The sequence below is a fragment of the Rhagoletis zephyria genome, unplaced genomic scaffold, assembly GCF_001687245.7.
Source record: "Rhagoletis zephyria isolate East Lansing unplaced genomic scaffold, Rhagoletis_zephyria_1.1 Rzeph_scaffold_02413, whole genome shotgun sequence".
Classification (NCBI taxonomy): domain Eukaryota; kingdom Metazoa; phylum Arthropoda; class Insecta; order Diptera; family Tephritidae; genus Rhagoletis; species Rhagoletis zephyria.
Genome location: NW_016159497.1, coordinates 48,546 through 61,162, shown reverse-complemented (window position 1 = coordinate 61,162; position 12,617 = coordinate 48,546). Strand labels below are relative to the sequence as shown.

Sequence of the window (12,617 nt, the reverse complement as noted above, 5' to 3'; positions counted from 1 at the left end):
GTAGGTGGTCTGATGCTAAAGTCAGCATAGGTCGCCATGTTATGCTGTTTATCAGACCAGCGCTGACAATGGTGATGTCTGGCGAGCTACTGCAGTTACTCATAATCCTGGTGGGTGCGTCGTTGAGTGCCAAAGATCGTGGTGCGCGTTAAAGTCACATACTACCATACGGTTTTCACCTCTGAGGAGCGCACCTATATCAGGGTGATATCCTGCCGGGCAGCAGGTGACAGGGGGTATGTATATGTTAAATATTTCGAGCTCGACATCGCCTGACCGGATAGCGATGCCCTGACATTCTAGGGTGGTATCCCTGCGGTCGATGTCTGCTTCGATAAGACGATACTGCACGGTGTGGTGCGTGATGAACGCTAAGCCACCACCATTATCTCGCTCGCGATCTCGACGGTGCACGTTGTACCCGGCGCAATTCAACAAAGTTGAATTGCTGTGCAACTTCGTCTCTTGGACCGCAGCTATCAATATACCATGCCGACACATGAAGACGGTTATCTCCTCAATCTTGCTCTGTAGCCCGTTGCAGTTAAATTGAAGGAGCTTCATGTGGTTCGGGAGACGTGTCGTGATGTGGGGTGTAAGTGATGTGTGTGTTCTTACCGCCGTTGGCTGTGTGCGCTGCTGTGACGATTGCCGCTCTGTGGTGGTGGCGGGAGGCGTCGCAATTGGGGTCTGCGACCGAGCAGCGCAACACGGGCCCTCGAAGTTCCCAGTCCAATCTCGCGTGGTACGCAGACCTGAGCATGCCCTAAAGTGGCACCAGCCAAGACAGGTGTTGCACTTTACTGATATCACATTACGGAATATCCTGGTCTGACATACCGTGCAGATTGTAGGGGGAACCAGGAGTTGTTGGCGGCGGCGTGTGGGTGGTGGTGCGGTTGTGTGTGTTTTGTGGTCTGCCGTGGTTGTGTTGTGGTCTATTGTGTTGTTATGTTGTTGTGCTGTGGAGACTGTGTGAAGCTGCTCGGGTGGACTGAGGTTAGCCGTGGAGGCTGCTCTGTTTGAGCAACAGGGGGCCACGTACGACGTGGTCCACTGTCGGTGTGTCCGTAGTCCCGAGCAGACTCTGAGGTGACTCCACCCCTCGCAGGCATTAGACTTGACTGAGGTGGAGTTGTGGTGTAGTCGTCCGGCATACACAGCAGGTGTAGGTTTCTGGCCCTGGGTTTGACTCGATGCCAGCCCTGAGTAGAAGAATACGTAGTGAATGTAGCCCTATGGACGAACAACTTCTGAGATACTTCGCCGACCTAAACGGGGTTAGATCGCCGAAACAACAGCCCTTGGTAGGGTAAAACCCGAGTCATTCCGGTACGTAGAACCGGCTGTCGTGGGAATGATCGACAATTGTCGCACCTGTCACTTTTATGAAATAGGTCCCTGGTTATAACTAATTTGATTTCCATAAAAGTAGCCAAATTTTTCAATAAAACTTCGTTAGATATTATCTATGAACCAACTTCCTCCGTCAATATGACCATACCTCCAAATAAAATTCATCATCATATAAAGTTAGTTTATTTAAAAACTATTATTATTATATATCGTTACCTTAATTCACAAAGGCCCTAGTTAACAAATTTTTTTCTTTTGCAGGAGAAGCAAAAAAGGTTATGAAAAAAGAGTATCAAAAACAGGTAGGGCTTTTTCAAAAGTGGCATCTAACTGCGTTGTTTTTGGTACTATCACTTTACAATTTTTGCTAAAATTTTACAACTTTTTACAAAAATCTGTGAAAAACGCAGTTTCGAAAAGTGTTGGTTATGGACTTTGTGAATTAAAGTGACGATATGTACATACATATTTTTGCATCTATAGTACGTCCTTAAGCACGTGTATACAAGTGTGTGAGTTCAGCCTATTCTTCACGTGCTGCTGAATTCCACAAACGACTCTTCGTTTTCGCATTCATTTTATCCCGCTTACTTACCGGTTGCAAATGTGCAGCATCCACAATGTCTCTGTTGAAAGGAAGTTGCGTTTAATTAATATAAGTACGTACATATGCACGTATAACTATAAATATTCACTATATTCATAGTGGATTCCCTTACTTGAATTCGTCGTAAGTTTGAGTTGTATTTACCGCTCGCAACTTAGCATCATTACGCAACTCATGGATTTTTGCTTCGCGTAGTCGTTCCATACAATCATCGCGAAGTTTCAACAGTTCTTCCGGCGTAATTTTAACTGCTTGCGGCATTACTAGCCTTTTTATGTGTGATAAAAGTTTTTAAGCAAGAAAACACAAGAAAACAAATGAAAAATATTTAAACTTTCACGCAATTTCCTGCGATTGTTTGATCGATTCAATTGCTATCTTGGATATTAAATGACGTTCGATAGTACACTGGCACCTAAACTGTCTGTGGTTTTCCGCTAAAAACGGAAAACGAAAAATGTACATGAAATTCCAACGCACAAATGGATGCATTGCGATGCTGCAAGTTTTTTGTTTTCCCGCAAAAATATTTGTGTAAGAATTTCTAACTCTACAACTTATCTACAGAGTGGTTGATAGTGAGATGATAATTAATGCCAAAAAATAGGTAATTCTAATTAATTCATAAGACGTTGAAAACACAATCAAACTAAAATGAAATGTGTACGCCCCTCAGGTGGAATCGAACCACTTCGACGCTAATCGACTACAGATTTGAAGTCTGCACCCCGGACCACCGAAGCTCAGAGAGGCACCTACCAAAGGTTTGTCTTGTTAATTTAAGTGGATCTTAACATGAAAAAGCATGTGCGAATTATAGATTTTACAATTGTGAATGAAAATTATTAACACACTGCAATGTAAAATGTAGGTTAATAAGATAAGTGCATGTTTAATAGTTTAATTGCAATAGAAATTGCGTGTTAGTGTGCATCCCACGTTGATAACATAGTTCTAGAGATTGGACCGCACTTGGAATTACTCATAAATGCTTGTACGTTCGTATTTAGTAATATCTGTGCATACATATGTACATATGTACATACATACATATGTACATACTTAGTACCTATAGTTTATTGGGACATAACAGAGCCAGCATTTCACTGAGGAAAATCGACCATACAATCGACCGCAAATAAAATGTTTTTAGGCCCCTTGGTTTCTGAGATAAGATAAAAATAAAAGTCATACTTAGAGAGATTTTATGATGCTGATTCTGTTTGAGTCAATATAATTTCTCTACGCCTTCTATTTCAAAGAAAAAGGTTCCGAAATCACCGACAATGGTGAGATTTAAATTTTTGTTTCTCCGAAACTATGAGGCCTAGACTTACTAACTTCCTTGTAGATAAATTCAGGAGTTAAAAGCCTTTCCGAAAGGCCTTCCTAAGAGTCAAGAGGCCTTCCACTCTACATTATTCCTTTTTCCTTTCTTTTTTGTATAGAGTGGCACAAATTGAAAGGCTTCTTTTTTCGCTACCCATGGAAGGCCTAGCAGAAGGGCCTGCTTCAGAAGGCCTTTTGGAGTTCTCTTAAAGTTGCTTCTTTAATTTATAGAAATCATACATATTTGAAGCATTTACTTACGGTTTATACGGAAGTAATTACTTCAACATTAGTGTTCTGAACGAAATCTGCTATAAGCCTGAAAAAAACACTAGCCACGTTGCCTCGTTGCGTTTTCGGACAAAGTGTAAATTATGGTTTTTTTACGTATGTGCATACAGTACACATTTTCGAGTTCGTCCTAATCGATAGTACCAAATAATAAAATGTGTTTTTCGTGATAATAGTTTAAAAAAATCACCTTTTATTTGTATATATGTATGTATAGGTATACTTTCTACAAAACTGGGTACCTCAAAAAGTTAATTGCGACTGGAATGAAATTAATGAAAATAACTGCGGTTACATTTTGACGTTAAATTACTATATAGTATTATCTTCAGGAATATTGAATTTTTGCTCTGTTGAATTCGGCACTATAGTATGTACTATCGGTGCTACATTTAATTGGTGCAAATGCTAGCGAAAATAATTTTAGTTGTCTTACGACTACAAATTTCTATTATTCTTTGGAACTATAATTCAAAACTTGTGTTAAGTTTAAAATAAGTGCAAGAGCATTAGTTAATAAATGTTTAAATGTTGCAACTTATTTTGTTTAGTTCCCCCTGCTTTATAAAATTATTATTTTTTAATGTTTTTTTTCATATAAATTTCTTTGCTTATATTTTACGCATCTCGCTTCTGTTGCCTACGCTGAGAATGAATCTTTTCCCGTTTTTGTTCCTTTGAATTGGAATGTTTTGGCTGTTCCTGTTGTAGCTGTTGTTGTTGCATTTGTTGACGTTGCATAATTTGAGGCTTTGAACGACAGGAGCGTGTCACATACTCTCATTTACGAGGTTGTTGAATATGTATTTGGGGCTTATGTGCAACAAACCCCGGTGGTTTAGGTGAATGGGCCACTTGTGCGGCCTGTGGTGTATAATCAATATTGCCCTTAACGGGAGCACCGCTCACAGACGTGCTATTGACAGCAACTGGTTGCTAAAATATACATTATGTATGTAAGTAGCATAGCTATGCGTGTATATAGACAATATGTATTCAAAGTCTTTACCGTCAATCCTGTACAATCCTCGGCATCCTTTGCTGGGCGCTCTGCTGTAGGCGCCTTGTGTTGCACAATGCGCATACCACCTGCCCTAACTGTTAAGAAAACGAAGATGAGCATTAGTCATGAGTACATTTTCTTACTTTGATAAGCCACCAATTTCAACATTCCAATAAATAAATATGTATAGGGCGCAGAAGCATGGACAATAACAACATCCGATTGGGCGGCTCTGGGGTATCAGAGAGAAAGATTTTGCGGGAGATTTACGGGCCTTTGAAGTTGGCCACGGCGAGTACCGCAGCTATCCTGTAATGCGATGCGAAAGAGCAATGCGATGCGAAAGGCTAATACGTCGTATGTTATATGCTGTAGCCTATCGCATCGCATTTCTCTTTCGCATCGCATTACAGAGTAGCCCCCCAGTACTCCAGAATGAACAAAATAGAGTACTCCACTGCGAGAAAATGCGTTCGATGAGGGGTTTTCCTGCACTAAACGCATGTGATTGCTTTCGCTAAATGTCACATATTGTTTTGCACCGCACTGTACTACACTTTTAGTGCACTCATTGAACAGATCTAATATCTTCAGTACTATCTCCAGGACTAAGTCTGACTGTATCTGTCTAAATCCTGGAGTACTGTGGCAGACTAAATATAATTCAATGGCATTTTGTTTGCCCGTTTTTACTTTAAACAGGCCTGCCCACTGCGCAATTTTTACAACACCCTTATATGCAAATAGCTTAAAAATGGATAACATAACAAATTGGCAGGTTGCATATATATGTATGTATAAATGTATAAATAATTTTAAGCTTCATGAAATCCACATACCTGCTGGTGGGTGTCCAGCTACAAGATTAGGTTGCTCGTCTGCCATATTTTACTTTCAAACTACTTGCAAGTTCTCTTACTGTTTGTTTATTGTTCCCAAATTCACGTAATATTATGAAAAAAGTAATGATTAGCACTTTTGGAATAACAAAGAATTATATATTTTTTGCCTTTTGTAAATTACGCACCTGTGTTTTCTGCTTTCTTCACTGCTGGCCAATTAATATATGTGCAAATGTAGATATTTTTAGAACTTTTCAAGATTGCAACAACTTCTCCACTTTGTTCTTGCTTTATCGGTTTTGCTTCTGACCAATCTGATTGGATTTTGTTTTGGAGTTGTTTGGTGTGTGGAAATTTGTTGTTGCGTCAACTGTATTGTTCTTTCTGTGACACGAAAGCACTTTTTTGCTCAGATATTTTGATTGTGGGCTTTTTGTTCATCTTTTCATACGTGTCTACAGGGCTGCCAGCTTTCCTTAGTTATAAAGTGCCATATTGAGGACAAAAAAGTACCAAAATGTGCCAAATAGAAAAATAAAAGTGCCAAAAAATGTGTAATTCTTTCCATTTAGAATTAAAATTAGAAACACATTCCTAGGGTACTCTTTATGAATTTGTACAACGATTTTGGGTTGTTGTGCCCAAACGCGTGAATCGAATCAAAAACCTTTTACACACACTTGTAGACAACATTTCACGCTTTATTACAAAAATTTAATTTACTAAATCTGTGCACTAATTTAACAGTAATGTTGGTTGGAAATATGGTGTTTGTTGCAAATTTTTGTTATAAATTTGTATATACATTTTTATATACAAGATATTTTTATAAAACACCCAGTAACCAAAATAGACATCACTGGGGCGGCAGCCCCAGGTTTACCACACAGAAAGGGAATTCTAGTTACCTCATCCTTTCCCAAGGTTACATCACTGGGGCGGTAGCGCCAGTTATGTCACACAGAAAGGAGAATTCTACGTAGTAAGGGTTATAATCCCTAAGCGCGGCCGAAGGCCGCCTACGCAGAAAGATGTTCTCTGCAAAAGCTGTTCAGCCCCCCTTCTTCGGACGCAAGTTTAACTTTGTTTTTTCCTTGCAAAAAATCTAAAATTCTCCTATTTTCAAACAGCTCCCAAGAGGTCTTTAGGGGTGGCCAGGGGGGTGAGGGGTGACTTCATAAAGCGGCGTTCATCCTCCTTCGTTTAGGGGGGGTTTGGGGAGCCACTTTTTCGCTAACTGAAATTTTCTAGTTTCTAAAGTATAAACCACAGGTTTATAATGTTTAGGTACACTTTTGCTTTAAAAATGTGGTTTTTATTTTATTGCTACGAGCGTGTGTGAATCGGTAACAAAGTTCGCGGCGTGTAAATTTTGGACAAGTATGAGGTGAAAAAAATTTTTGTACATCATGAAGCTAGTGAAGTTTTTTACAAATGCACAGAAAATTTTACCAATCGCAAAGGTGGTTGATGTGTGTCATTTTTCCTTAAATAAAAGCCTAAACTGATGAGTTGTAATCGATGATGGTAGATGTTTTCTTATGAAATTAATTTCACTTCGATTTGCAATACTATATTCTGCATAAATCTGCGGTTATCAAAAATTTACTGTTTCCAAAACATTTTACATAGTAAAAGAATTATTCACCAGCTTTCCCCATAGAACTTTGTTACCGATTCACACACGCCCCAAATGTGAGAAAATAAATGCTCTTGTTTTGCATAATGGCATCTTATTTGAATAAAAAATTGTCAAAGTCAATCGTTAAAATGTTAAGTAAAGACTTTTCTTTACTTAACTTTAATGTTCATTAAATGCCGTTAATGAATCATTAACTGACTCTGAGAGGGATTTTTTTCAAAGCTGCACTGAGGAGAAAGTTTCTTGTGTAAAATTTTCTTGAGGCAGCACGCAGTTCTTAAGAAATTTGCTACGCTTTCTACTACGGTTTTCTAATTTTTTGTCAGTGAAAACAGAGCACAAGGCAACCCGTGCTTACAACAGATATATATGCTCCTCCCATTATTCCTTGAGGAAAATGTGAGGCAATAGGCTGATGAAGTATCAGATGTCAAAATTTCTTGGACACATACACATGAAATAATGGAAATTTTTTTCTTGACCCTTTTCTTGAGAGCTGCATACTGGCCTTTACAAATGAAGATTTTGTAACATTGATTGAAAAAATCGGTTTTTAATGCACGTATATAATTTTTTAACTTTTGAAATTTCTAATTTTTATCTATACGGCCAAGAAATAGTATTCAAATGAGGATTGAATGCACTTTCACTTCAGTTATATCACGGTTTTTTTTAGATATTGGCCTAGTAAGTTTCTGATTCTTATTGACTTAGAAGGTATGTATATCTCTGTCATCAAACACATCTTATTTTTAATTTTTTCTTCATTTGTTCAGGAACTTCCTGAAATTACCCGATGAATAATTTGTTTAAACCCCTTCAGGAGTTCTATTTTCAAACTAAAAAATTGAACTAACGTTCACCAATAAAAACAAGGGCTTAGAATGTTATATAATATGGAAAATTTTTACTTTACTAAATAATATAGTTGAAGGACACGATTAAAGGCTATTGTTATGCATTATTTTAATTTTTTTTTAACTAAAAAGGCAAGTTTTGACGTGTCAATATACATAAAAAAAATCTAATACGGAATTGGATTTTCTGCTCCGCTTTTTCACTTCATTTAGTCCGAATGGGACTTGCCTTCCTTCTAACCCTGCCGACCCTAGAAAAGAAAAGAAACAAAGCCAGTATTCCAGACTGTTTCCAATGTCATCAAGCCCCTGGAATGATTAAGAAAATACACCACGATCAAGGCTGCCAACTTCGCTTAAACCGTGTCATTTTTGGCCCTATTTTCCTTCAAATGGCACAACTTTTCAATTTGGCACAAAGTGCCAAATGACAATTTGGAAAAATATGTAGTGATATTTGTATAGATTTTTGTGAAATCCTTAGCGTGTATTCTTTTTCTCAACTAAAATTTTTTCATTTCCATAGTTTATCTTACTTATGATTTAGGAATGTGTTTATAATTTTAATGCTAAATGGGAGGAAATAAAAAGAATAGAACTTTTTTGGCGCTTTTATTTTTGTATTTGGCACATTTTGGGACTTTTTTGTCCTCAATATGGCACTTCATAGCTAAAGGGACACTCAAACAGACGCGGTATTGGAAGTGCGGTACAAGGCGGTACATAGTATAGTTATATCATGTTCTGACCGACAAGGAAACCCCTTTAAAAACAAGTTTTGGGATTGTGGGATGAAGGCTGTTCACACCGGCGGTTAGTGCTTTCGTTGACATTTTTTACATCCTCTGATTACAGTTTTGCTACACAAAAACAACACCAAAATGCTTTTCCCTCATTTTCCNCCGACAAGGAAACCCCTTTAAAAACAAGTTTTGGGATTGTGGGATGAAGGCTGTTCACACCGGCGGTTAGTGCTTTCGTTGACATTTTTTACATCCTCTGATTACAGTTTTGCTACACAAAAACAAGACCAAAATGCTTTTCCCTCATTTTCCTTTCATTAGCAACCTCTTACTTTCATTCTTATTTTACTTTGGCCAGCCAATTAATAATAAATCCGAAATGGCGTATTAAAATGATATAATATGACTTCCACTTCGAGGAATAATCGAAAAAAAAAAAAATAGTGAAGACACCGATTGGAATGAGTGGAATGTGAGTTTTCGGCGAAAACTGGTTTTCGTTTGACAGATTTTACATGGATGAAAACACAAGTTTTAGGTCGAAAACCAGTTTTAGCGACGAAAACATGTTTTTGATGTCGGTCAGAACATGGTATTATGTACCGCCTTGTACCGCACTTCCAATACCGCGTCTGTTTGAGCGTCCCTTTAGTATAGTTGGCAGCCCTGACCACGATTCAGGTAATATGCCCAGCGTTGCCGTTCACGTTGGCTTTGGCGTTGGCGTTGGTTTGACAGAGCGCACGTTAAAAGTATGCTTACTACAATGAACGCTTGGCAGCGAATGCTTTGACCACTAAATTAACGTACTAACGACAGATAAATTAATACTTCATATCAATAATTGCATGAAAAGTTATATTTCTTGCCTACATTTGATTAAAAATTAAAAATAATTCACATAAGTTTATTTTTTTGCAACAGCTGATTAACAACGCCCGCAAAAAGATGAGAGATGCCCATCTTTTTGTGTGCTTTAACTTTGGCGTTGGCGTTGCCGTTGATATGTGGACATGTCCATATAATTGTGTGTATTCATAGTCAGCTGTTAATCAACGCCAACGCCAAAGTTCTATGTGGATCTGCCTTTAGGAGCCCTATAGTTTGTTTATCGTTATGCAAATAAGCATATGGATTCTCTGTTTTTCTTAAAGCAAGTAATATAAAATTTTTTATAACTATAGATTTAATTATAAAACTTTATTTAGTATTTGTTTTTCAAATAAAAGTTTAGTAAATTACAGTAGTGTTTACTTTTGATGCTTTTTCGGCTTGGCAACTTTTTTCTCAAGCTCGCGGCAACGCTGAATATCCCTTGAGCACGATACAACCCTGAGGTTTTCCAAAAAGAAAATAAAAGTTGATAAGAGAAGGCGAACTATTTATGTTGTCTATTTACCGGCCAATATATAGAGGAATTTAACTTTTAATAAATATAAATTAAAGCAAACCTTATTAAAAGCTGACAGTTTGGGCCGCAGCACGCAATAGAAAGCATAAAATATACTGGACAACTGTTTAACACGGAAGAAAATGAAAGACACAAAGGTAAGTAATAGTGAAGTGGGACAATGAAAAGAAGACAATTTTAAATGAGTTGAATAAATTACATCATTGAATGATACTTAAGTTCAATAATTCCTTTAAACTTTTAAGAGAAAAAGCAATGTATTGTGCCCTAATATATATACTATACGCTTTAATATCTGTTGCCGGCACGTGCGCGATAAAACAACATGTATGTATGCACATACATATGTTTTGTTAAAAATTACCATATACGCATAATAGTGAACAGCCATGACACTGCAAATTACTTAGAAAATATATATAAGATATATTTATTGTTATCCATTTAGAATTTCCCCCCACTAAAAAATGATAATCTCCTCCGCGCGGCGAGGGGTGAACCCGTTGATCGTGTGCCCGTCTGGGTGATGCGTCAAGCAGGGCGTTATCTACCTGAGTTCCAAGAGGTGCGCAAGCAACATGATTTCTTTACCGTTTGCCGTACCCCCGAATTGGCCTGTGAGGTAACAATGCAGCCACTGCGGCGCTTCGATTTGGATGCGTCTATCATATTTTGCGATATTTTGGTGATACCTCAAGCTCTAGGTATGATAGTGGAAATGCATGCGGGTGTGGTGAGTTAGAAGGAAAAACCTCTTCATTTGTTCATAACTGAAAGCTTTAATTATAGGGACCAGTGTTTCCTGAGCCATTACAAACGCCTGCAGACTTAGCTAAGCTCACACCGGAGGGCGCCGTAGGACGGTTGACATATGTAGGCGATGCTATTACTATGATGCGTCATATGTTGGAAGGGCGTGTGCCACTTATTGGTTTCACTGGAGCACCGGTAAGTCTTTGATACTATAATTACGATTAAAGAACGGTAATACTTATACTGCAATGCTTGAATTTTCGACTGCAGTGGACTTTGATGGGATACATGATTGAAGGAGGCGGCAGCAAAACCATGGCAAAATCAAAAGCTTGGCTTACGGATTACCCCGAGGACTCGAAAATGCTACTAAGCATGTTAACGAATGCCATTATTGATTACTTAGAAATGCAGGTGAAAGCCGGTGCGCAACTACTGCAAATTTTCGAATCGTCAGCGGAAAATTTAAGCAAGGAAGATTTTCTAAAGTGGGCTGTGCCTTACTTAAAAGAAATTCGCGATAAGTTAGACGAACGCTTGAAGCAGCAGTCAATACCAGTAGTACCTATGGTGAGTAATGAGTATTCACTGCAACTGCTGTATAACTTTATAACTTGGTTTTATTTGAAGACTATTTTCGCTAAAGGCGCGGGGCATTCACTAAAGGAACAAGCGACTTTAGGATATGATGTTATAGGCTTGGACTGGACAGTTGATCCTGTTGAGGCACGGAAAGAAGTGGGACCTAACATAACCTTACAAGGGAACTTGGATCCACAGGATATGTACAAGACGCCAGTAGAAATACGTGCGCTGACTACCGAGATGGTACGAAAATTTGGAAAAGATCGCTATATAGCTAATCTTGGGCATGGTATTACTCCCCAAACGCCTATAATAAGTATGGAAACCCTAGTGGACGCTGTACATAAAGCTATTTGAAAATGGGTGCCAACAATCAATGGTATAGCACTGTTTATTTAATCTATAGTGGCTTATTGTGTTGCAGTAAATAAAAGTTTTGGTTGTTAGGTTGTTAAACATTACAAAGAAATCGTTTTATTCAATACATTCTCCTATTACACATCTTGGTCGGGACTCATTTTGTCATATAACATTAGCGAGCTGCCCAAGCAGACTAATAGCGTACCGATTGTGACAGCTGCAATTAGAAGATTGTTTAGGTATATTAGTATATACATACGTACAATAGATTTGCTCATCTTTACACTTTCCGGGCAACTTTTCTCCCAAGCAGTACCCTGTTATAGCAGTGAATACAAAGCTCAGCGAATTGGCAACAGGTACAGCTACGATTATATTTATATGTTGTAGGGTCCACACGTACAAAACGCTTCCCAACTGGTTTAAGAGGAATGGTATCCAATAATGAAAGCGTGTGCTTATCATGCGGACCTCCAGCCACAGATTACGCCACCGTGAACCAGTATCCACATTGTCAATGCCTTCGCTGCCAAGACGTATGAAGGGATTTGTGGCCCCCCACAGCAAGCCAACAACTACAAGCCCTACTGTTGAAAAAAGTTTGTAAATTTATGGATTTTTAGTGAAATATTCACTTACAAACCGTGTTAAGCATATTAAGGGATTTGTTTATTTACATTTTAAGATCAGCTGATTTGAGAGTATACTAAAACTTGAAATATAGATGGCGCGTTGCTTAGTATCAGGGAACGTATAGTCAGAGAACTGCTTTCACTTTAAATCATGCAAACATCACTACTTGATGTCGCCATGATCATTATAACCTCTCTATTAAATG

The 12,617-nt window shown here is 38.3% G+C and overlaps 4 protein-coding genes across 5 annotated transcripts; 1 reads left to right on the top strand and 3 right to left on the bottom strand.

The window, feature by feature from the left end:
* Positions 1 to 1,385: 1,385 nt before the first annotated feature.
* On the bottom strand, positions 1,386 to 2,319 carry LOC108366830 (coiled-coil domain-containing protein 103). The gene is made up of 2 exons (XM_017621306.1): positions 2,076 to 2,319; positions 1,386 to 1,982 (listed from the first exon to the last, which is right to left on the bottom strand). The coding sequence occupies exons 1-2, from the start codon at positions 2,222 to 2,224 to the stop codon at positions 1,880 to 1,882; spliced, it is 252 nt and encodes an 83-aa protein (XP_017476795.1). The 5' UTR covers positions 2,225 to 2,319; the 3' UTR covers positions 1,386 to 1,879.
* A 1,434-nt stretch (positions 2,320 to 3,753) lies between these two features.
* LOC108366829 (death-associated protein 1) lies at positions 3,754 to 5,863 on the bottom strand. The gene is made up of 4 exons (XM_017621305.1): positions 5,614 to 5,863; positions 5,426 to 5,504; positions 4,593 to 4,681; positions 3,754 to 4,519 (listed from the first exon to the last, which is right to left on the bottom strand). Exons 2-4 carry the CDS (start codon positions 5,469 to 5,471, stop codon positions 4,364 to 4,366), a joined length of 291 nt encoding a protein of 96 aa, XP_017476794.1. The 5' UTR covers positions 5,472 to 5,504; positions 5,614 to 5,863; the 3' UTR covers positions 3,754 to 4,363.
* A 4,146-nt stretch (positions 5,864 to 10,009) lies between these two features.
* Positions 10,010 to 11,881, top strand: Urod (uroporphyrinogen decarboxylase). Its single transcript, XM_017621302.1, has 5 exons — positions 10,010 to 10,218; positions 10,530 to 10,814; positions 10,871 to 11,029; positions 11,105 to 11,404; positions 11,465 to 11,881. The coding sequence occupies exons 1-5, from the start codon at positions 10,204 to 10,206 to the stop codon at positions 11,774 to 11,776; spliced, it is 1,071 nt and encodes a 356-aa protein (XP_017476791.1). The 5' UTR covers positions 10,010 to 10,203; the 3' UTR covers positions 11,777 to 11,881.
* LOC108366828 (transmembrane protein 234 homolog) lies at positions 11,863 to 12,519 on the bottom strand. 2 transcript variants are annotated; one of them, XM_017621303.1, is made up of 3 exons: positions 12,419 to 12,519; positions 12,064 to 12,366; positions 11,863 to 11,996 (listed from the first exon to the last, which is right to left on the bottom strand). In XM_017621303.1, the coding sequence occupies exons 1-3, from the start codon at positions 12,432 to 12,434 to the stop codon at positions 11,914 to 11,916; spliced, it is 402 nt and encodes a 133-aa protein (XP_017476792.1). In that variant the 5' UTR covers positions 12,435 to 12,519; the 3' UTR covers positions 11,863 to 11,913. The 2 variants fall into 2 exon arrangements, with proteins under 2 accessions (XP_017476792.1, XP_017476793.1); XM_017621304.1 differs by having other exon boundaries at positions 12,064 to 12,363; positions 12,419 to 12,456.
* Between the last annotated feature and the right edge of the window lie 98 nt (positions 12,520 to 12,617).

Excerpts from the sequence above, each read along its gene's own strand:
- LOC108366830 (XM_017621306.1), bottom strand. The coding sequence starts at position 2,224 with ATGCCGCAAGCAGTTAAAATTACGCCGGAAGAACTGTTGAAACTTCGC. Across the intron at positions 1,983-2,075 it reads CAAACTTACGACGAATTCAA|AGACATTGTGGATGCTGCAC; the intron begins GTAAGGGAATCC and ends TCCTTTCAACAG.
- LOC108366829 (XM_017621305.1), bottom strand. The coding sequence starts at position 5,471 with ATGGCAGACGAGCAACCTAATCTTGTAGCTGGACACCCACCAGCAG. Across the intron at positions 4,682-5,425 it reads AGCTGGACACCCACCAGCAG|TTAGGGCAGGTGGTATGCGC; the intron begins GTATGTGGATTT and ends TTTTCTTAACAG. Across the intron at positions 4,520-4,592 it reads AGGATTGTACAGGATTGACG|CAACCAGTTGCTGTCAATAG; the intron begins GTAAAGACTTTG and ends TGTATATTTTAG.
- Urod (XM_017621302.1), top strand. Across the intron at positions 11,030-11,104 it reads TTGGTTTCACTGGAGCACCG|TGGACTTTGATGGGATACAT; the intron begins GTAAGTCTTTGA and ends TTTCGACTGCAG. Across the intron at positions 11,405-11,464 it reads CAATACCAGTAGTACCTATG|ACTATTTTCGCTAAAGGCGC; the intron begins GTGAGTAATGAG and ends TTTTATTTGAAG.
- LOC108366828 (XM_017621303.1), bottom strand. Across the intron at positions 11,997-12,063 it reads AGAAAAGTTGCCCGGAAAGT|CTGTCACAATCGGTACGCTA; the intron begins GTAAAGATGAGC and ends TTCTAATTGCAG.